Source organism: Aquarana catesbeiana, linkage group LG09, assembly GCF_042186555.1.
Source record: "Aquarana catesbeiana isolate 2022-GZ linkage group LG09, ASM4218655v1, whole genome shotgun sequence".
Lineage (NCBI taxonomy): Eukaryota > Metazoa > Chordata > Amphibia > Anura > Ranidae > Aquarana > Aquarana catesbeiana.
In genome coordinates this window covers 79,551,900-79,575,466 of record NC_133332.1, presented here as the reverse complement: position 1 = coordinate 79,575,466, position 23,567 = coordinate 79,551,900, and the positions used below count along the sequence as shown (strand labels likewise).

At 42.1% G+C, this 23,567-nt stretch overlaps 1 protein-coding gene across 1 annotated transcript in view; it reads left to right on the top strand.

The window, feature by feature from the left end:
* LOC141107841 (uncharacterized) overlaps positions 1–21,986 on the top strand; it is a 31,287-nt gene extending 9,301 nt beyond the window's left edge. The window contains exons 3-8 of the mRNA XM_073598867.1: positions 5,379–5,435; positions 9,262–10,326; positions 14,532–14,594; positions 17,415–17,573; positions 20,979–21,046; positions 21,646–21,986. Of these exons, the coding sequence (XP_073454968.1) occupies positions 5,379–5,435; positions 9,262–10,326; positions 14,532–14,594; positions 17,415–17,573; positions 20,979–21,010 (1,376 nt within the window). The 3' untranslated portion in view covers positions 21,011–21,046; positions 21,646–21,986. The remainder of the gene's footprint in view (positions 1–5,378; positions 5,436–9,261; positions 10,327–14,531; positions 14,595–17,414; positions 17,574–20,978; positions 21,047–21,645) is intronic.
* Positions 21,987–23,567: the final 1,581 nt, after the last annotated feature.

Sequence of the window (23,567 nt, the reverse complement as noted above, 5' to 3'; positions counted from 1 at the left end):
AACTGCTGCCAGGAATGTCTAATATCTCATTTTCAACTACTAATTGCTCCCTTAAACCCAAACATTTAACAATCTTATCTATCTTAGGAAGTAAGGCCTGCAGGCCTGAAACCATGGGCACTTGAATTTAAACCTGATGCCAGTGTTTCACAGGACAAGTTCTAGCAGTGCCCCTGGGTGTTTACAGTCCTCCTCAGGCATTGTTGTTGTTGCTAGTGTACAGGCCTGGGAGCTCATGCAGAGTTCCCAACACTGTTAATTTCCTGAAGAAACATGTAGATGATCTGCACGACCCTCCATCAGCTCTCCAAAATGAAAATAACATATTTTTTGTTTAACAGACCCTTTTAATACTATATATTAACTTAGGGTATACAAAAGTAACCCATATATATACCAATATAGACTATAGTTAACTTAATGGACACTGACGTGTAAAAACTCATATATTTTGCATTATTAGGAATGAAGTCAGTACTATAGTCTTATGGGCTACTTACCTAGGGTAACTATCTTCTTGCCTAAATTATTCAGCTCTCCACTGAAAGCAGCATTATGTGTCATGAGGATTCTTTTGTGTTAATCACAGTCATTAAATTCTGTTTATAACCACACCTCACGTATGAGATTATCCTGCTGTGCCATCACTCCATGGCAGACCAGAGATTTTATAGCATGTGCACAGGGTTTTTGGCATTCAAGTTGTTGGTGTTTCATCTTTTTTGACTGGCAAGGGTGTGCCGCCACCCAGATGACTCTAGACAGTGCCTGGAATCAGCTTGAGCAATATGATGATTAAAAAAGCCAAGATATTATTCCAAATGGGATTCCACCCAAAGGTGAGGACACAGGAGAGATTTTTGAGCCAGGCCTTTGTCAATTAAAATTGAAATACAAAAATAATAATAGCACAGGGTGTGGCATAATTACTATAGGTGTTGGTAGCGCAGAAAGATGGTTATTTACTGAGGCAAAAAGCAATGTGCACAATCTTTTAATTTAGAGTTTTACATGATAAATCAGCTCCAATCACTGCTATAAACCAATGAAATCAGTTTAATACGGCTTTCTGCACTTTGTAAATCATCTTAGCTTACACAACCGTATTAAACATCCTTGAAGTATACTTTAAACCTAAACTTTTTATTTTTTAGTTTTAGAGTAGGGAAAGATTAAAACCCCTGCCAGGTCTTTGATCTGGCTGTCCCTCTGAGAAGACTCACCCTTTGTATTTGTCCTGGTGACCATTTTCGCTGGGATAGAAATGGTGAGAAAAGTACAATTTTAAAAGGATCACTACAACAGGAATAAAGGAGAAACTTTTCAATTGAGGTAATTGCTTGAAAGGGGTTTACCTCACTCCCTGTTGTGTCTCTGGGGTAGAAAGTGAAAAGACAACTTTACCTTTACAAAATATCCAACTATCCCTTTTATTTAGGCCCCCTGACAAAATCTCAATGGCCCTCCTGCTCCACAGATCTGTACTTACCCTGATAGAACCGGCACTTCAATCCTATGATAGGTCCATCCACAATCTACCTCCTGTATATTTTTTCATAAAACCTCCCACATCACATTATTCAGCCCCTATGTACTTTTCCATTATAGACTTTTGAACGGCCACCACATCCATTCAACAAAACTGCCTATTGATGGTACAGGGCACAACGTGTTTCCTGAACTTAATCTTATTCCTCAGGGGTGACAAAACAATTCTAAACCCCCCAAAAATACACAAAATATACATAAAACAGCAATTGCCTGGTATTATTTTATGTGATGATGCACTTGCACAACTGCGGTTACTTGGGGGAGAGATGGAACCCACACGCCAGGAAAGACCTACAAGGGGGCCCATATACTAAGGAATAAAGCCACCCCGGACAGCACACCACCCACAGTCATCTACCACCTTAGACTTGCCATACAGTACATTATACAATCTTCTTGTACAACTTTTCTCTAGATTTACCAAAATCATATAATATGGGGTCAACCCTAAATACTTTAAATGTGTATGCAATCACGCAGACCCTTGCACTACATAGTTGAAGGTAAAGCTAAAGGAAATTGAATAAGAAAATTGTATAAGATATGGCCAGCCTTAGATACTGTAGTTGACCTTGTATAGGCTGTCTAAAAAAGAATTTAGGGAAGCACTTAATAAAATCCTTCCAAACAATTGCAAGATGGTATAGACCTACATTATGCCTAACATCTCAAATTAAACTCATGAAAAGGAGCACATTGCAATTACATATGCCAATACCCTCTAAAGGGTTAAATTGCTTCCAAGACTTCAAACAGAATTCAAAGACCCTTATAAGTACTGAAATCACTCCATTGCCACATCCATACACTCTAATTTGTAAATAAGAACAAACCCCTTGGATCGGACTTTATAGGGCAAATTTGCCAACTATCCCAGTTTAAATTCCCTTGTCCCTTGAAGTTTTAGTCCCTTGCTGTGTCCTGATATCTCAGTGTGAAGTGCTGCAGCTAATGCTGCCCAGCTCTGCCCTATTGTTGTGTACAGATGACTCACCTGCAGACCCTGTGTTTACATGTAAATTACTGGCATGCATATATAAATAGGAGCAGCATTCATATGTAAATAGCTGCAGCCGGCGGCATAGATATGTAAATAAAGGCGGCATTTATATGTATATCAGGCCCCCTGCAGTGAGGAGATGATGTGCTCTAACCTCTAGCAACCAATCAGTGAGCAGTATTACTGTACAGTAATCTCTAGCAGCCAATCAACAAGCAAAAATCATGTGCTGTATCATCTAGCAACTAATCAGTGAGCCGTAATGTGTGATGTAACCTCTAGCAACCAGTCAGTAAGGGTAATAATACACTGTAACCTCTGGCAACCAATCGCTTCCTGATCTGATACAGTAAACTGATTTTAAGTCTAGCTGCTATTTATGGTATGTCTCAGAGCAGGTGGAGAGCGAAACTGTATGGGGGGGCCCAAGAAAACGTTTCCCCAGGGTCCAATCAATATTAATCACTTACCGACTTGCTCCTGTACATATACGTCGGCACTTTGAAGGTGGATATCTCGCTAACGGCAGCAGCTGCTGCCACAACCGAGGTATCCACCTTTACAGGAGTCGGTCGTGTTTCCGATAATGGTGGTCTCTGCGGCGGGTTCGCCGTTAGATCACTGTTATCGGCGGCGGGGGAGGTGCCACCCCCCTCCCGCCGCTCTCCCGCGCCCGCCGCCGCTTACCGGAGCCGGTTCAAATATGAGATCTGAGGACTTTTTGACCCCAGATCTCATATTTAAGAGGACCTGTCATGCTTCTTTCAATTACAAGGAAAGTTTACAGTCCTTGTAATAGGAATAAAAGTGATCCAAATTTTTTATTTTTTTTAAAAACAGTGAAAAAATAAATAAAATAAAGTAAAATAAATAAGAAAAAAAAAAATTTTTTTTAAAGCGCCCTGTCCCGACAAGCCCGCGCGCAGAAGCGAACGCATACGTGAGTAGCGCCCACATATGATGAGACGAGTGAGGCTAAGATGGCCCCCACCCGTCTCCATACCATAGGAGGGTGGAAGCAACGTCATAACGTCAGCTCCGCCCATTTGCCTTAAAGGCATATTTTTTTTTTTTTTTTTTTTTTGCATTTAAGTCCAAATATGAGATCTGAGGACTTTTTGACCCCAGATCTCATATTTAAGAGGACCTGTCATGCTTTTTTCTATTACAAGGGATGTTTACATTCCTTGTAATAGGAATAAAAGTGATCCAAATTTTTTTTTTTTTATTAAAACAGTGAAAAAATAATAAGAAAAAAAAAATTTTTAAAGCGCCCTGTCCCGATGAGCTCGCGTGCAGAAGCGAACACATACGTGAGTAGCGCCCGCATAAAAACGGTGGTCAAACCAAACATGTGAGGTATCACTGCGACCGGCAGCTCTAGACCTCCTCTGTAACGCAAAACATGCAACCTGTAGAATTTTTTAAACGTCGCCTATCGAGATTTTTAAGGGTAAAAGTTTGATACTATTCCACAAGCGGGCGCAATTTTGAAGCGTGACATGTTGGGTATAAATTTACTTGGCATAACATTATATTTCACAGTATAAAAAAAATGGGCTAACTTTACTATTGTCTTATTTTTTTATTCAAAAAATTTTTTCCAAAAAAAGTGCGCTTATAAGACCACTGCGCAAATACGGTGCGAAAAAAAGTATTGCATTGACCGCCATTTTATTCTCTGGGGTGTTAGAAAAAAAACAATGTATAATGTTTGGGGGTTCTAAGTAATTTTCTAGCAAAAAAAACTGTTTTAAACATATAAACACCTAAAATCCAAAACGGGGCTAGTCCTTAAGTGGTTAAAGACGGCCCTGTCCCATACCACCCTACACCCCATCTAAGTTCTTTAGAAATAAAAATTCTAAAAAGACATCCCCTAAACAAGGGGTAGGCAACCTAGGGCCCTCCAGCTGTTGCAGAACTACAAGTCCCATCACGCCTCTGGGAGTAATTGTAACTGCCAGTCTTCCAATGCCTCATGGGAAATGTAGTTCCACAACAGCTGGAGGGCCCTGGGTTGCCTACCCCTGCCCTAGACTGATTACTGAGCCAGAATAAGTGAGACGCTGCTGTGTGCCTGCCTGCCTCTGGGGAAGAACCGGTTAAATTACAGTGGCTCCTTCAGTAGTAATAATGTGACTATTATTATGTATTTGCTATCGTTTTGAATTATGATCTATATATTGCAGAGAAAAACTTATTTTCCTTGTTCCAGAGTGGGTTAGAACCCTCTGTTAGCTTTCTGTTACTGTCATTGCACTTATTAGGGAGATTTCCCTTCACTTCCTGTCAGGTCACTGGGATAGGAAGTAGGGAGATACTGTTCATATCATCACAGATTCACCCTCATTTCCTGTCTTGTTGATGGTTGTGGCTAGGAAAGGAAGCTTAGGAATATCTCACTAAAGCCTAGTACACACCATTAGTATTTAAAAAAAACAAAAAACTGACAGCTCTGGTCGGAGCCGCTGTACTAACAATCCAATGTAAGTACAATGATCTTCCCCGCTGAGCTACTGTGTCCCCCCCCCCACCCCAAACACTCCGGTCATCTGATCGGGAGCTGGTTACTGGTTTTCCGGCATGCTCGTCTGTTGGCCAGCTTGTCGGATCGGCTGCTATGCACACGGGCCAAATGTCGACCGTTTTTTATTGAACCGGCCGATGTCCCCCGACATTTGGCCCACATGTACTAGGCTTAAGGGAGACACAGGCAACCGTAAATTAGTAGCAAAACTTTAAAAGTTTTTTTTCCCTTAACATATTATTCTGGTGTTTAGATGGAGTTTTTTATATTTATTGTTATCATCTTCCACTCCTCTAGATGCCAATTCTCTGCTTCCAGTATGTGATGGGTCTCCAGGATTTATTCGGGTTTCAAGTAAGTACCTATCTTAATCTATGGTTATTGTTTTGTCTTCAGGAACAAAAAAGATTTTTAGACCTTTTCTGTTTTGTTTGAAGTTCCCGCTTTGTAATTCTACACAGTAGCTGTGTTTTAGCGTTCCTCCATTTCCTACTTTGGTATTTTATTAATTTTACATATTTCAGCTATCACATAATATTGCAAGCAGATAATACTGCCGTATCAAGATGCTCTGCTAATCTAGTTCAAAAGAGATGTGAAAATTATAAGCTAAACGATTCATCTATTTTATAGAATTAATTAAAGGGGGGACATGATAACTTTGTATAAATTCAGAAATGCTCCATATATAATAAACTTGGTGCAAAGCTGTTCACTTTAAGGTCATTGCAAAGGACAAGAGGGCACTGTTTGCACTTGGAGGGAAAGACATTTGTCTTCCATGTATGGAAAGGCTTCTTTACAGTAATGCCCCATACACACGGTCGGACATTGATCGGACATTCCGACAACAAAATCCTAGGATTTTTTCAGACGGATGTTGGCTCAAACTTGTCTTGCATACACACGGTCACACAAAGTTGTCGGAAAATCCGATCGTTCTGAACGCGGTGACGTAAAACACGTACGTCGGGACTATAAACGGGGCAGTGGCCAATAGCTTTCATTTCTTTATTTATTCTGAGCACGCGTGGCACTTTGTGCGTCGGATTTGTGTACACACGATCGGAAATTCCGACAACGGATTTTGTTGTCGGAAAATTTTATAGCCTGCTCTCAAACTTTGTGTGTCGGAAAATCCGATGGAAAATGTGTGATGGAGCCCACACACGGTCAGAATTTCCGACAACAAGGTCCTATCACACATTTTCCGTCGGAAAATCCATCCGTGTGTACGGGGCATAAGAGCTGTGAAAATGTAGAATAGACTTCCTCTGTCTGCTCTACCCAAGTAAATAGATTGCTTCATAAAAGTGCTGAATGAGTTTCCAAATTCACAAAGAATAACTGGTTATTAAAACATGACTAAAGGCTGCTTTCTGTATGACAGTCTAAACAAGTCCCAAATCCAGTTACAATTTAGTACACCTGTCTCAAAAAGAAAAGAAAAAACATCCTTTGCCTTCTGTGACTGAGTCAAATCCTCCTTCATTTGTGTCTCACACACTCCCCTTCCCAGACACTGCAGCTCACACAGTTTCAGCAATAGAGGCAGTGCTGCCAATACAGAAATCAGTGGGCAGAACTAGATGCGCTCAGGTGCTGATTGACAGGCTACAAGTTTGTGAATCGGCCATGACAATGCTGATAGCCACACCGCCTGTGACATTTTTTCATCCCAATGTAGGGGAACCAGGCATGGAAGTGGCAACTCTGCTCTGAATTCAGGAGCAGTACAGCAGTGTTGCCATGTCATCACAAGAAGTTGCATTAGGTGTGATTTTCTGGCAGGATCAAAAGGGGGAATATGCAGGGGGCTAAGAGAAAACTGTAAGTGCAGATGTATCTACTCTATAATTAAGGCTTCATGCACCCTGCAGCTAAAAAAAAAAAACATTTTACAGGCCCTTGATTTTTTTTCTGCCACTAAACACTCCTCTATGTTGGCATATGTGTCCATGAACACACAGGCATTTAGGCCTCTTGCACACGGACGTTTTTACAGCCGCTTTTTTTTAGCGTTTTTTGCAGCTTAAGAACGCCTCTCCATGTTAGCCTATGGCCTCATTCCCACCATGGCGTTTTTGAGCTGTAAATGACATAGCCGTTTTTAAGCTGCAAAAAAAAAGCCCAGGACCAGTGCGTTCTGAGGCTCCAGCACTAGAGCTGTAAAAACATCAGACGTCGGCAAAAAGTGTTAAACACTATTTAACGAGGCTTAACGCTGTGTTAAGCCTCAACCGGCGTTTCTGTCTCTATTCAAAATCAATGGTTCCCTATGGGAGCCCATTGCTTTGAATAGAGGTCGCACCAGAAGTTGGATCAGGAGGATCCGACTTGCGGTGCGACTTGTGTGCTGAGAATCTTGAGAGGTGGAACCCAGCGAAAATTTTAAAAAACATTTGCATGAGGTTCCCCCACCAAGACAATACCAGACCCTTCGGTCTGGTATGGATCTTAAGGGGAACCCCCACACCAAAAAAATGGCATGGGGGTCCCCCCAAGATACATACCAGCCCGGCAGGTCAGGAAAGGGGGGCGAGCAAACGTCCCCATCCCCTCCTGGACCATACCAAGCCACATGCCCTCAACACCCCAAAGCACCTTGTCCCCATGTTGATGAGGACAATGGCCTCTTACCGACAACCCTGGCCGTTGGTTTCGGGGTCTGCAGGCGGGGGGCTTATCGGAATCTGGGGGAGTTGAATTCAATGCAAAACGCGGATAAAATCGTGTTAACGCCGCTTTTTTCCTGGCGTCTGTACTGGCTTTACAGCCCGTTTTTAGAAACGTCCGTGGGCATGTAGCCTAACAGGCATTTGGGGGCAAAAATCTGGATGCACCAAAATCGCATTCAGGGGAGGAGCGTTTGGGCAAAAATAATGCCCAACATGCCTAATTACATGTTTACGCATCTAAATGCGCCTAAACTCTAGGCATATTTAGAGCTTGAGCATTCATTCATTTTGCAGATAAAATTTACATTTTGGCCCAAATTTTTGAACGTGTCTAAACATGCCTCAATGCGTTTGAAAGCGCGTCTTTAGGTGCATTTTTAACGCTGCTTTTCTATTGAAAGTAATAAGGCATTCAGAAGAGCTGGGGAAATGGCCAGTGTGCATGAGGCCTAAGGCTTCAGCACATTTGTTTTAAATTAAAGGCCACTGTTCTACTTTATTACTTATAGGCGATAACTACTAAGATTGTCCATGGAGTATCAGTTGCCTTTGGGGATCAGGAGGGAATTTTTTTCACTGTTGCAATAAATTGTACAATGCTTTAGTGTTTTGCCTTCCTCTAGATCAGCCAAAGGTTTTTTATTTATTACATTTTTCCTTTTGTTAAACTTAAAGTTGAATGCTTCTTTTTTTTATCCCAATTAACTATATAATACCCACTGACTAATATATGAAAAAGACAGTCTATGAATTTGTAGGAAACAAAGACGATCACAAAAAATGATAAAAGTTGTGTCAAACTGTAAACTCAGGAAAATAATGCAATACTAAAAATAATTTAAAAAAAAATGTTATCTGCAACTTCTTTTTTGTCTTGTAGTTGATATTTAAATCCCAGAAATTAGATGCACTAATACTCCTTGTTTTCATAGATTTACTTCTATTTTTCTGCTAAGCAATTGTGTCATATGGTCCAGTAGGCACCGGTGTTTTACCACATTGCACAGTGCACTCAGTAATCTAAAAGATCTGGTCAGAGCCCCCCCACCAGACTACAAGTCTGTGTGTGGACTTTTGAAATAAATGGGCAGAGAGAAAAGGGAATGTTAAGGCATTTCCATGAGTTAAATATCATAACAAGCCCAGTGCAATAGCTATAAAGAGATAACAAGTTGTGAGACTATATTTAGGCTTTAAGCTTACAATTGTTAAATGAATTATGTTCGGCTCCTAGGATTTAATTACACAGGCACATAGGAGGAAATAATCACAACCGGAACAGACAGAATCTGGAGGAGCTGTGCAAGGTAACCAATTAGCTTCTAAATTCAGTTTGTTCAGTTAAGCTTTGAAAATGAAAGAGAGAAGCCGATTGGTTGCTATGCACATCTGCTGCAGATTCTGGCTGCTCCAGTCTTGATAAATTCCCCTCTTAAGAGTTTAAATGGGCTAAGGGTGTTGCTTTTGTTGGTATTCTTAACTCTTCATCTTGAATGTTGCAGGCCAGTCTGGATCTATGAGCGGAGGAAGCAGCTCCAGCTTTCAAAGTGGCAGCATGTCAAGTGGTGGTGGTGGAGGCTCTAGTAGCCAGATTATCTCTTCTGGAGGAGGAGGAGGAGGAGGAGGAGGCGGAGGAGGAGGCGGAGGCGGAGGAGGAGGCTACAGCATATCTGGAGGAAGCTCTGGAGTTGGAGGTTCAAGTAGCCAGAACATTTTTTCTTCTTCTTCTGGAGGAGGAGGAGGAGGAGGAGGAGGTGGTGGAGGAGTAGGAGGAGGAGGCTACAGCATATCTGGAGGAAGCTCTGGAGTTGGAGGCTCAAGTAGCCAGAACATTTTTTCTTCAGGAGGTGGAGGAGGAGGAGGAGGCGGCACTTTTGGCCAGTCCAGCATGTCCGGTGGAGCAGGGGGTAGTTCATTTTCTGGAGGTGGAAGCTCAAGTAGCTTATCTTCATTCCATTCAGCTGGAGGAAGCTCTCAGCACAGCAGTGTCATCCTTGCAGGAAACGCCAACCCTCCTCCAAGACCAGGCAGTGGTGGAGTGATCGTAGGTTCATTCGGCCAAAACAGTATGTCATCTGGTGGAAGTGGAGGACTCATTTCAGGTTCAAGTGGAGGAGGTGGCTCATCTGCGCAAGATCAAGTCATCCTTGGAACGATAAAATTTGTCCCAGTACAAGGAGGAGCAAGCGGAGGTTCATTTGGTCAGGGCAGTTCGGTTTCTGGTTCTTCAGGTGGAGGAACTTTTTCAGGCTCATCCATGGGAAGTGGCAGCAATCTCCATTCATCAGGTGGAATGGGAAGCTCATTTCATGGATCTTCCAGTGGATCATCAAGCTCTTTTCATGGATCGTCAAGTGGGTCTTCAGTTGTAGGCGCAGGTTCATTTCTAGGATCATCCGGTTTAGGCACGGGTCATTTTGCTGGAATCTCAGGTGGAGGTGGAGGTGGAGGTGGAGCTGGAGGTGGAGCTGGAGGTGGAGGTGGAGGCGGATTTCAACAAATTAGCAGTGGAGGATCCGGTGGTGGTGGTGGCGGCGGCGGTATAGTAAATCCACCTAGACTGCCAGGTAAAGTATAACAGTTTATTGATTATACTATGTTTACCATTTAATACACACAATTTATTTATTATTCAGTTTTTATAAAGAATAACAATGAACCATCACCAGTGAACTGTATATAATTTGAAAAGTCAGACAACGTCCCTTCATCTTCACTTTTCTTTATATTTTTTGTAAATTAGAAATGACACCATATGTTACAGGCAGGGTTAGGGTTTGTGTTAGTGTTTCAGGAAGGGTTAGTGTTACAGGTGGGGTTACAAGCAGAGTTAGTGCTAGGGTTACAGGGAGGGTGGGTTAGTGTGTAGATTAACCACTTGACCTCTGGAAGATTTACCCCCCTTCATGACCAGGCCATTTTTTGTAATACGGCACTGCGTTACTTTAACTGACAATTGTGATGGCATGCAGTGCTGTACCAAAAAAAAGTATGTCCTTTTTTTCCCCACATATAGAGCCTTCTTTTGGTGGTATTTGATCACCACTGCGTTTTTTATTTTTTTGCGCTATAAACAAGAAAAGACCGACAATTTTAAAAACAAAAAATATTTTTTACTTTCTGCTATAAAACATATCCAATAAAAAAATGGAAAAAATTTAATTTCTTCATCAATTTAGGCCAATGTGTATTCTGCTACATATTTTTGGTTAAAATAAATCCCAAGAAGCGTATATTGATTGGTTTGCACAAAAGTTATAGCGTCTACAAACTATGGGATATTTTTTTATTTTACTAGTAATGGCTGCGATCAGCGACTTATAGCGGGACTGTGATATTGCGGTGGACATTCTGAAACTGACACTTTTTGGGGACCAGTGACACTAATATAGTGATCAATGCTATAGAATATGTTCTGTCACTGTACTAATGACACTGGCTGGGAAGGAGTTAACATTGGAAGCGATAAAAGGGTTAACTGTGTGCCTAGCCAGTGTTTTACTATACTGTGTGAGGTGATTTTACTAGGGGAAGAGATGGAATTTAATCCCCGCTTTGCAGGGACACAAACTCCATCCCTTGCCTCCTGTTAGAAAGGTGATCTGCCCTATTTACATAGGCAGATCACAGTTCTGTCTCTCTGCCTAATGAGGGTGCCGGAGGACATTGGGTTCCATGCACCCGCCGTCGGTGTAATCATAGCGGAAGTGAGCCACTGGTGGCCCCTACCCAGAAGTGTTAGATCGTGTATATATACGTGATCCGGTGCACAGGTGCTGCCCTGTAGCAGTAAAACAGCTATAGGGCAAACATTTAATTTTTAACCGGTTCCCGACCGGCGCACGTTGATGTACGTCGGCAGAATGGCACGGCTGGGCAAATGGGCGTACCTGTACGTCCATTTGAATTCCGTGCCATTGCGTGCCCGCGCCGGCCTGGAGCTCCGTGAGTCGGGTCGCGGGTCCCGTGGACTCGATCGCCGCGGGGATACCCGCGATCGCCTCACGGAGAGGATGAATCGGGAGATGCTGATGTAAACAGCATCTCCCCGTTCTGCCTAGTGACAGGTGTCACTCGATCTCTGCTCCCTGTTATTGAGAGCAGAGATCAGTGAAGTCACACACCAGCCCATCCCCCTGACAGTTAGAAATCACTCCCCTAGGACACACTTAACCCCTCCCCGCCCCCTAGTGGTTAACCCCTTCACTGCCAGTGTCATTTACACAGTAATCAATGCATTTTTAATTGCACTGATCGCTGTATAAATGACAATGGTCCCAAAAATGTGTCAAAAATGTCCGACATGTCCGCCATAACATCGCAGTCACAATAAAAATCGCTGATCGCCGCCATTACTAGTAAAAAAAATTTTAATAAAAATGCTATAAAACTATCCCCTATTTAGTAAACGCTATAACTTTTGCGCAAACCAATCAATCAACGCTTATTGGATTTTTTTTTACCAAAAATATGTAGAAGAATATGATCGACCTAAACTGAGGAAAAAAATGTTTTTTAATATATTTTTGGGGGATATTTATTATAGCAAAATGTAAAAAATAATTTTCAAAATTGTCGCTCTTATATTGTTTATAGCGCAAAAAATAAAAATCGCAGAGGCGATCAAATACCACCAAAAGAAAGCTCTATTTGTGCGAAAAAAAGGACGTCAATTTTGTTAGGGAGCCATGTCGCACCTTACCCTGTTAAAATGCATTTATGTGAAATATTATACCTGCCAAAAGATTGAAATTTCTGTTCATCCAGCCTTGTGATTAACAGGGCCCTGCCATGACATATAGCCAGCAACATGTTTTCACTATTCCCGGTTCAGTTTTAAAGCCTCCCCTGTCTACTGACATTATATATATATATATATATATATATATATATATATAGTGCTTTAAATCATTGTCCAATGAGTAGCCTATGGACAGAGGTGACAAAAGAATGTGTTAAAGTGAACCAAACTATAGGAGGTTGCACCTCTTGGCTATAAAACGTAGCAGAGATGTAAACCACAAGCCTGGGCAAGAAAAATTTTAAACCTGTTGGGTGGTAAAATAAATACATACACATATTTCAAATAGGTATCTACAGTATCTGTTGGCCTGGAGTTCCACTGAGTATTTTAAAAGCCTGTGCGGCATACTGAGAAAGTATAGTTCTCTTAACATATGTGAACACCCATGGGAAACCCAACTCCATTTAAAAAGAACCTGTCAGAGTGACTATTACCTATCTTCTATTGGGGGCTGCTACTGCCCTAGGTCCAAGGCGGTCATGGAAAATGATCCTGTAGACCTCTGCTAAGATGTTTCATGCTGGATTACTATAGAGATCTAGAAGAAATGCACAAAGGACACCTAATTTCAAAGTGTAAAACACATGCTCCTTGAATTGTTTAGTCAAGATTTCAATTTTGAACAGAGCAAAAGAAAATTTTTCACAAAGATATAAATGGCCTTAGCATCTGTTGTTCTTGTAGACATGTTCATTGTCAGAAAATGAGTGGGCATGTCTTTAAAAAAAAAAAAAAAAATGTTCTCATGTACTCATCTTCCCTAAGTTACTGTCCAAGATTCAAGGGGCTCTGGTCAGAACATACACTAAGGATTCTCTCCCTACTCCCACATGACAGCACTAGGGCATGGTGATTAGCTTGGCTTAGATGTCCTGCATGGGCAGCACATAGTTTTTGTCTGGGACAGTATGATGGCAGGGCAATACACTTGTGGCAATACACTTTTCTAACATGGTTCCCCAATCAAGGGTAAAAATGACAGGTCCTGAATGTACTGCCCATCCCCACATCAATTGTGTGCTGTCAGAACCCCTTGCTGTTTTTTTTCCAAAGCCTGGCCAGTAAAGAGATTTGACAAAAAGTCCTCAAAGCTTGGGAGATTTTCCAACATGTCAAACATACAAGCATGTGTGCCACTTAAAACGTATTATCACTCTCAAGCAATGTTGTCAGCCCAGCCAAATTCCCTGTAAAATACAAAACCGATCTATATGTTATGGAGATGTGAAGGCGAGGTGTTCTGTATCCCTAACAGACTTCCTGCCTTGTGACAATGTTACTCCTTCATAAATATAGTGCAGTAAGGGAGCCCTTTGTAGCTCTAGGTCCAGAATTGTATTACTGATAGGATTACCAGATAAAAATGAAATGAAAAAAGAAAACAAATGTAGCCACTACATCTACATACTGGTATTGTTATTATTACAAGTACTTATATAGCACTGTCAATTTATGCATTTATGCAGTGCTTTATCTCTCTCGATATATATATAGATAGATATAGATATATATATAGAGAGAGAGAGATATCTATCTATATATATATATATATATATATATTGTACATTCACATCAGCCCCTACCCTCAAGGAGCTTACAATCAAAAGGTCCCAAATTAGACATGAGTCAATAACCTACCAGCATGTCTTTGGAGTGTGTGAGGAAACCAGAGTACCCAGAGGAAACCCATGCAGGCACAAGGAGAACATGCAGACTCCAGGTAGTGCCATGGTTGGGACTCAAAGCTACGACCCCAGTGCTGATAGTTGGAAGTGCTAACCACTTTGTCACTGTGCTGCCCACATAGAACCCTGCAGCAGTTAAGCTGCAATATATTATTTTATTGTTCTTGGATTTAGAAACATCAACACCTAGTTGGCCCAGTTGTACAGAGAGTTGTTTAGATGCCACCCCAATTGTTCACCAGCTGTTTGTTCTAACATCTTGTCTGACTTTGTTTGTCTATAGGAGGACTAAACCCAAATGATATTCCAGTGTCTAAAGGCTGCAAAACAATTGGAGGGGGTGGATGTGAGTACTATTTTTGCTATTTGTTATCTGTTTCAGTAGGCTAAAGAATAGTTTCAGCTTTGGAGAAACCAAAACTCCAAGGTGATAGATACTCATATCATGATCCTTATTGAATTACTCAAAAGTTCCATCAACTCAAACTTTTGACAAGTTGAATGACACACGGGGAGATTTACTAAAACTGGAGCATACAGAATCTTGTGCAGCTATGTATAGTAACCAAACAGCTTCTAACTTCAGCTTGTTCAATTAAGCTTTGACAATAAGGCTCCTTTCACACGAAAGGGTTCGTCTGTCAAATTTCCAGGTGGACCTGATTGGACAGTCCATTCATTCCATGGACCAGCAGGTGTAAACAGACTCGTGTCCTTTTACACAGCCTACCTCCGGTCTGGTCCGATGTTCTAAATAAAAATGTAAAAAAGAATGGTAGGGGATCCGTCCTCCTCCATCTAGGTGGAGCGGGTCAGAGGGCAATTGGGTGTAAATGAACAGCGGAGTCTGTTTACTCCTGGCCACCCATGGAGCAGAGCGTGCTCTGTTCGTGTCTACTCTGCATAAACTGAGTGGACACGGATGGCTCATCCAACCGCTCTGCTCTGATCAGTAGACAGATCCCCTGCTGATCTCAACAGAGTCCACCCGTGTGAAAGGGGCCTAAAACCTAGAAGCTGATTGGTTAATATGCACAGCTACACCAGATTCTGTGTGCACCAGTTTTAGTAAATCTCCCCCCCCTATATTCTTTGGGTCTTGGGGGTTTCTGCATTCCCCCTTACTACAACTATTACTTGATGTACTTCTGTGTTGATGTCAGTGGCAGCTGGCAAAGTTTTAGAATGGGGGGGTGCAAGACCCCACCCTTCCTTTTTGACCCCTCCCACTTCTCATAAGCCCCACCCCTTATAAAATCCACCCACTCTATCCCTTGTATTCCACTTGCTTCCACCCATAGCGTCAGGAGTATACAGCACAGCATCACAGGACAGATTATACAGCCCCAGAATCACAGGACAAAGTATACAGCTCAGCCTCACAGATCTGGGTATACAGCTCAGCCTCACAGATCAGTGTAAATAGCACAGTATTACAGATCAGGGTATACAGCTCAGCATCACAGATCAGGGTATACAGCTCAGCATCACAGATCAGGGTATACAGCTTGGGGTATAAAGCTCAGGGTATACAGCTCAGCATCACAGATCAGGGTATACAGCTCAGCCTCACAGGTCAGGGTATACAGCTCAGCCTCACAGATCAGGGTATACAGCTCAGCATCACAGATCAGGGTATACAGCTCAGCATCACAGATCAGGGTATACAGCTCAGCATCACAGATCAGGGTATACAGTTTAGGGCATACAGTTCAGCATCACAGATCAGGGTATACAGCTCAGGGTATGCAGCTCAGCATCACAGATTAGGGTATACAGCTCAGGGTATAAAGCTCAGCCTCACAGATCAGGGTATACAGCTCAGCATCACAGATTAGGGTATACAGCTCAGGGTATACAGCTCAGCCTCACAGATCAGGGTATACAGTTCAGCATCACAGATCAGGGTATACAGCTCAGCCTCACAGATCAGGGTATACAGCTCAGCATCACAGCTCAGGGTATACAGCTCAGCATCACAGCTCAGGGTATACAGCTCATCCTCACAGATCAGGGTATACAGCTCAGGACATACAGCTCAGCATCACAGATCAGGGTATAAAGCTCAGCATCACAGATCAGGGTATACAGCTCAGCATCACAGATCAGGGTATACAGCTCAGCATCACAGATCAGGGTATACAGCTCAGCATCACAGATCAGAGTATACAGCTCATCCTCACAGATCAGGGTATACAGCTCAGCATCACAGATCAGGGCATACAGCTCATCCTCACAGATCAGGGTATACAGCTCATCCTCACAGATCAGGGTATACAGCTCATCCTCACAAATCAGGGTATACAGCTCAGCATCACAGATCAGGGTATACAGCTCAGGTCTCCATCACCAGCCGCCAATATCCATAGATGCACCGGGCAACTCCTAATCCACATTTTGGTACTGACAGCAATCACACACAACCCCCCGACACGTGCGGCCGGTCAGGCAGCACTTACCGCTCGTGTGGTGGGGCTCTCCTCCTCTCCTGAAGTGGCAGCTCTGGCTCCTCAGGCTTCCTCCGCCGTGTCTTCTCTGCCAAAACGCAGCTAGGCATCCAATAGGATCGCCTGACGCTTTGGCCAATCGGGAAACAGGTCTCACACACCTGCCTCTTGATTGGCGGGGAGGAATGTTGGTGTGAAAATAGCGAAAATGTATTTGCTATGGTCACACAACAGGGTGGGATCGGAACGCAGTGCTCTGCGCCCCGTGCTCACCCTATTTTGAAGCCTATTAGAGCCTCTGATTCTAATCGGGTGATTCAAAATTCACCCCCCCACCTATCCCCGCCATAGTAATTCATGCGCCCGGTGTCCTGAAAGGGGCCGGGCACATGTATAGGGAGGGTGGTGGAGGTGTTGGGGGGGCGGCGCCCATGCGCCCACAATGCACTGGCTGCCACAGGTACATTTTGGATAGTGCAGCAGACGTAATAAGAATACCTTTCTTGTCTTCACAGTGACCTCTAAGAGAAATATTATGAAAAAAGTTGATGGGTTAGCTCACCATCCTTCGTCCATTTATCCTGAATTAACAGTGTGAACTGACAGTATCTAACAATTTTTTGCTTACTATTAAAGAAAGCAATAACCCACACTGGACATGCTTGAAACATGCTTTGCTTTATTTGAGAACTAAATGTATGTATACATCATTCTTGCAGCTGGCCATGGAACCGGCGTTGGAGGAGGTAACCTCTCCCAAAACCTGGTTTCCGGTGGTGGTGGTGGTACTGGAGGTGGTTTTTCTCAAATTTCCCAGTCACAAAATCAAGGATCACAGCATCAAGGCTCCAATCGACCAGGTGGAGGTTCATCTGGAAGTGAGTGATAATTGATTGTTTCCCCCTCAAGAGATTTTGGAATATCACAAATTAATTCCTGCTCACACATATAACAATCTGACTATACAATTTCTGTAATGTGAAGTCTAAGGGTCAACTTTAATAATCAAAATGTTTCCAATCAGGAAGGGCTTCCATTTCACAGTTGTCAGTAAATCTACATTTTGAAAAATCAGGTAGTAACTTGTGTGTGTTCAACTGCCGTATTTCAGTAATTTGACAGAACATTTTCAAGCAGACTTTTTAATAAAGTTTTGTGTTTTTAAAATTGCTGCAAGCACAGAAATCCAGTGAGCTCCTAACTTCTTGTTTGAGCAAATGACGTTGCCTCTGCTGCACTGAAATCCAAAGCAGTGTTGTCAACTCTGCCTGAGGTCCTACTTTCTGGACTGCAAAACACCTCCCTCATATGTAATAGAGACACGGAGATCGGAAGTGTTCTTTAGTCCAGCAGGGGAAAACTTCAGTCTACCAAAGGTCATGTGGCGTCAGCTCACTACAGGATGTTAGTATAAACGCTTAACGCTTTTCTGGGAGACCAACAAGTATTTGTCTTTACTTCCCAAAATTGTAAAGAAACAAATGGCGAAGTGTGTGTATATATATTTTTTTCCTTTCATAGAAATACATTTTAGTGTACAACAATGACAACAGCATGTTATATACCGCCATACAGTTATTGGAAAACATATGAAAAATCATGATGAAAATAGGTACATCGTACAAAGTATTTTGTTTCCAGAAATTCATCTATGCAGCCTGTCAAACCAAATTTATAACTAAAAGTCCCTGACCATGGGTTGTGCATTCTTTAAGGTATTGTTTTGTATTGACTTTTTTCTTAAAAAAAAAGAAAAAAAAGGGAAGTAGCTTTGTTTTTATAGGACTACTATTTTTTTATTGACATATACAGCCAACAGACAAAGCTCTTTGCCTCTTTTCATGTGGTGTATACAAGTAGCAGTGGTCATCAACCCTGTCCTCAGGGCCCACTAACAGGCCAGGTTTGCAAGATAACTGAAATACATCACAGGTGATATAATTTGCTGCTCAGTGATTGCAGTATTCTAGTCTGCATCTCCCCAAGTTAATACATAAAACCTGACCTGTTAGTGGGCCCTGAGGACAGGGTTGATGACCACTGGTGTATAGACTCTCCTTAGTGCATCTTCTTTATTTTTAAAAAAGCCCCATTTACAGAGTTCAATAGCTCAATTTGAACTGTATACACTCACACACGTTTTACTGCAGAGTCCCTTCTCTCCCTTACATCAAACAGCTCCATAGTGTGCTATAAATTCAGCATCACAGGTGTAGCTTGTGCAATTTTAAAACACAACATAAATACAGTGCATAAGAAAGTATTCACAGCGCTTCATTTTTTCCACATTTTGTTATGCTGCAGCCTTATTCCAAAATGGATTAAATTCATTTTCCTCAAAATTCTACAAATGATACCCCATAATGACAACGTGAAAGAAGTTTGTTTGAAATCTTTGCAAATTTATTAAAAAGTAAAAACGGGAAAAAAAAAAAATCACATACAAAAGTATATTTTTGGGCAGTTTCTCCCATTCTTCTTTGCGGGACCTCTCAAGCCCCATTTGGTTGTATGGGGACTGCTGGTGCACAGCCATTTTCAGATCTCTCCAGAGATGTTTAGTCGGGTTCAAGTCTGGGCTCTGGCTGGGCCACTCTAGGACATTCACAGAGTTGTCCTGTAACCACTCCTTTGTTATCTTGGCTGTGTGCTTAGGGTCGTTGTCCGGTTGGAAGATGAACCTTCGCCCCAGTCTGAGGTTCAGAGGGCTCTGGAGCAGGTATTCATCAATGATGTTTCTATACATTGCTGCAGTCATCCCTCCCTCGATTCTGACTAGTCTCACAGTTCCTGCCACTGAAAAACATCCCCACAGCATGATGCTGCCTCCACCATGCTTCACTGTAGGGATGGTATTGGCCAGGTGATGAGCAGTGCCTGGTTTCCTCCAGACATGACGTTTGCCATTCAGGCCAAATAGTTCAATCTTTGTTTCATCAGACCAGAGATTTTTTTTCTCATGGTCTAAGAGTCCTTCAGGTGCCTTTTCGCAAACTCCAGGTGGGCTGTCATGTGCTTTTTACTGGGGAGTGGCTTCCGTCTGGCCACTCTACCATTCAGGCCTGATTGGTGGAGTGCTGCAGAGATGGTTGTTCTTTTGGAAGGTTCTCCTTTCTCCACAGAGATAGGCTGGAGCTCTTTCAGAGTGACCATCGGGGTCTTGGTCATCTCCCTGACTAAGGCCCTTCTCCCCCGATCACTGAGTTTGGCTGGGCGGTCCGCTCTAGGAAGACTGCTGGTGGTTCCAAACTTCTTCCATTTACGAATGATGGGGGCCACTGTGCTCATATAGGACTTTCAATGCTGCTGAAATTTTTATGTACCCTTCCCCAAATCTGTGCCTTGATACAATCCTGTCTCGGAGGTCTACAGACAATTCCTTGGACTTCATGCCTTGGTTTGTGCTCTGGCATGCACTGTTAACTGTGGGACCTTATATAGGCAGGTGTGTGTCTTTCCAAATCATGTCCAATCAACTGAACTTACCACAGGTGGACTCCAATCAAGTTGTAGAAACATCTCAAGAATGATCAGTGGAAACAGGATGCACCTGAGCTCAATTTTGAGTGTCATGGCAAAGGCTGTAAAGACTTATGTACATATGATTTTTTTTTTGTTTGTTTATTTTTTTTAATAAATTTGCAAAGGTTTCAAACAAACTTCTTTCAGGTTGCTATTATGGGGTATTGTTTGTGGAATTTTGAGGAAAATATTGAATTTAATCCATTTTGGAAGAAGGCTGTAACATAACGAAATGTGGAAAAAGTGAGGCGCTGTGAATACTTTGCAGATACACTGTATACATGTTATTAGTATTTTTCCTTAACATGATGGGTTATGTACAATATCAATTTTGGTTATTAAGAAAAATGTATCAGTTTTAAGGGCACTCCTTCTCTGGTATACCTTAAAGCATCCTAACCTGTGATGAAAAAAATAAAAGGTTGTTAGAACTGTAAGCTAGATTGTCTTATCTGTGGTGGGAGCAGGTCAGCCAAAAACCAAGACAGGTCAAGATGAAAAGCAGATTGGTTGAACCTGATTTAGTAGCACAGTATGTTACATAAAAGTAGCTAGTCATGGGAAGGACCAAAAGGTGTAGCCTTGTGTGGCTTCTTTGCCGTGTTCCAACACTGTGATGAGACAGAATACCTCTGATTGAGAATTGTATAATACCATACAATAAGAACATTGTACATGTTTTCTATGTACAAATAGATATTTTTTTTGCATTCTCTTTCATTAATTACCAGTTGCAAATTTCTCTCTCTTTCTCCTAAAAGGTTTTTCCCAGCAAGCACAATCTGGAAAATAGATCCTTAGTGTGGCATACACAATAACTCCTGAAGTGGTAAGTCAGTGTACATTATGTCCCATTCTACGAGAAAGGGTTGGGATCACTATCAAAAGGAAAAGGAATAATTTAAAACAGAAGAATCATAAAAAAAATAGGAGGGGTTTTTTACCTCACTTCCTGTCCTTCCTCCCATTAAAGAAATAAGGGTGCAGTTGTCAACGTGGCACAAGGGTTCAGACAGCAGTAAAGACAATGTCATAAGTCCTGACCCTTCCTCACTCTACTAAAAATGTAGGAGAAATGTACCATCATGTAGTACTCACAGGAAATGTAGAGAAATCTCTCCAGTAGAGACACTAAAAGCCGATCAAGGTTCTAAATTATCCACTCTAAAAATAGTTTTACTACTAGTTGATCCTGCCAGTAGATCACTTATTTTTTCACTTCCTGTAAAGGGGGGACAACACTGTTCATTCTGACGTGAAAGCAAACAGCAGTGCAGTCACCCTCTGGACAGGGTAGTTTTAGATGGACATGTGGCTTTAAATGGACTTTTTATTTATTTTGACTATTTTCCACTTTATCCTTGTTATTATGATGGGACAAATGCTTGAAAAACCATGTGTAATAATAATTATGTCTCTTTCTTACAGGAACATTCAACAACTGATGTGCCGAAATACAAAAATTGCTGAGAAGCTAAAAAAGAAGGGATTGTAAATAATTTATTTTTGTACCAATTGTCCTCCCCACCTCTATTCGCTCCCTAAAGATGTATGAGGTGACTCAGTTACAGATGCATGGATGAATCTTGGCGCTTGTCCTCTGGTCATCTCAGGATTTCCCAAATACAACTTACTCTCATCTTCTCAATAAGCTCTTGTGAAGAGCAATTTTGTGCCATACGAAGTGTGTTTTTATATCTCTTTTTAAATAAAAATGTGAAGTCTTAATTTCTACACGTGCAATAAAACTTGCATTGGATGTGCTCTAACCCAGCTTAGGCCTCATTATCTTATAAATCTTGTTTTTTTTTTTTGGCAGAGACTAACTATTCACACTATGGGCTGCGTTAGCACAATGCATTACTATGTGGTAAGGTATGCTGTGTTGAGGAAATCCAGGCATGATATATTTTTAAAGTTACATTGGCCTAGCCTGGACCAATGTAACTATGTAAATACCATAACTGGCCGATGCCCCTGGAAGCCGGAAATCACCGAAGACACCACTACTCCAGTGATCTCCGCTTACTTCCAAGTCACACCGCTACTCTAGTGATCGCCCCTTACTTCCGGGTCACACCGCTACTCCAGTGATCTCCCCTTACTTACGGGTCACACCGCTTCTCCAGTTATCTCCACTTACTTCTAGGTCACAAAGCTACTCCAGTGATCTCCACTTACTTCTAGGTCACAAAGCTACTCCAGTGATCTCCACTTACTTCTAGGTCACAAAGCTACTCCAGTGATCTCCACTTACTTCTAGGTCACAAAGCTACTCCAGTGATCTCCACTTACTTCTAGGTCACAAAGCTACTCCAGTGATCTCCACTTACTTCTAGGTCACAAAGCTACTGCAGTGATCTCCACCTACTTCTGGGTCCTGTACCGAGAGGCTGGGCTTGATGCACTGTGAATACAGGTAGTCGGCTTCTCGCACGGGCGCCATTAAGAGACCGCTTTGCATCCTGAGAATCATTGCCAAGCGATCTCCAATTAGGCAGGGCAGTGCAGTAAGAATAATACTGGGGCCAGAACCTTAGTGAACACCCAAGGTGCAAAAGATAGGCCAAATGGCAGGGCCCCAAACTGAAAGTGGAAAGGGCCCACAGCACAGCATTGGAATCACTGGTGCACTGGAAAAATGGCAACATGCAGGTATGTGTCCTTGACATCCACAGAGGCCAGAATGTACCCAGGATACCAGGGAGACTATTTGCATGTGTGAGCATAAACGGCACTTCGTGATTGATCCTGCAGCCTCCACGGACATGTAATGTATGCTGGGAAGGGGCAAGGGAAGCCATCCTCGCCTAGGTGAGCATGAAGGAAGTGGGAGCAGGTACCATAAAAATCAATACTCGCTTCCCCTCTCCCATTAAAACTCAGTCACAGGCTGGGAGGGAGGGAGTGAACCATCACTTTTTGAGTGAAGTTTCGCTTTAATGGTTGTCCATCATAGAATAAGAAAATCAAAAATGTGTTTTTATATATACACTAACTACCATCCAAGTGTCTTCCTTGGTTAAAACGAATGTCGGGAACATTTATACCCACATGGGCAACTCAGTCAATTAATCCCCATAGTGTCATTAACGTATTAAAACAGATGTGATTGTCCAAGAACGTGACAGAAGGTGTGAATATTTGTGAAGTCACTCACACAATCAAAACATATACTAGATTCAGTGACTCAAGCCATAAACTTTTCAGTCAATGTCAGTAAGACATCGATAACAACTCAAAAAAATAATGGAGTGGGCAACTACATGGAAAATGAGGTTTAATGTTGAAAAATGTAAACAAATGTATTTTTGGGGCAAAAAATACGAACACAAGTTACTTGCTAGGGG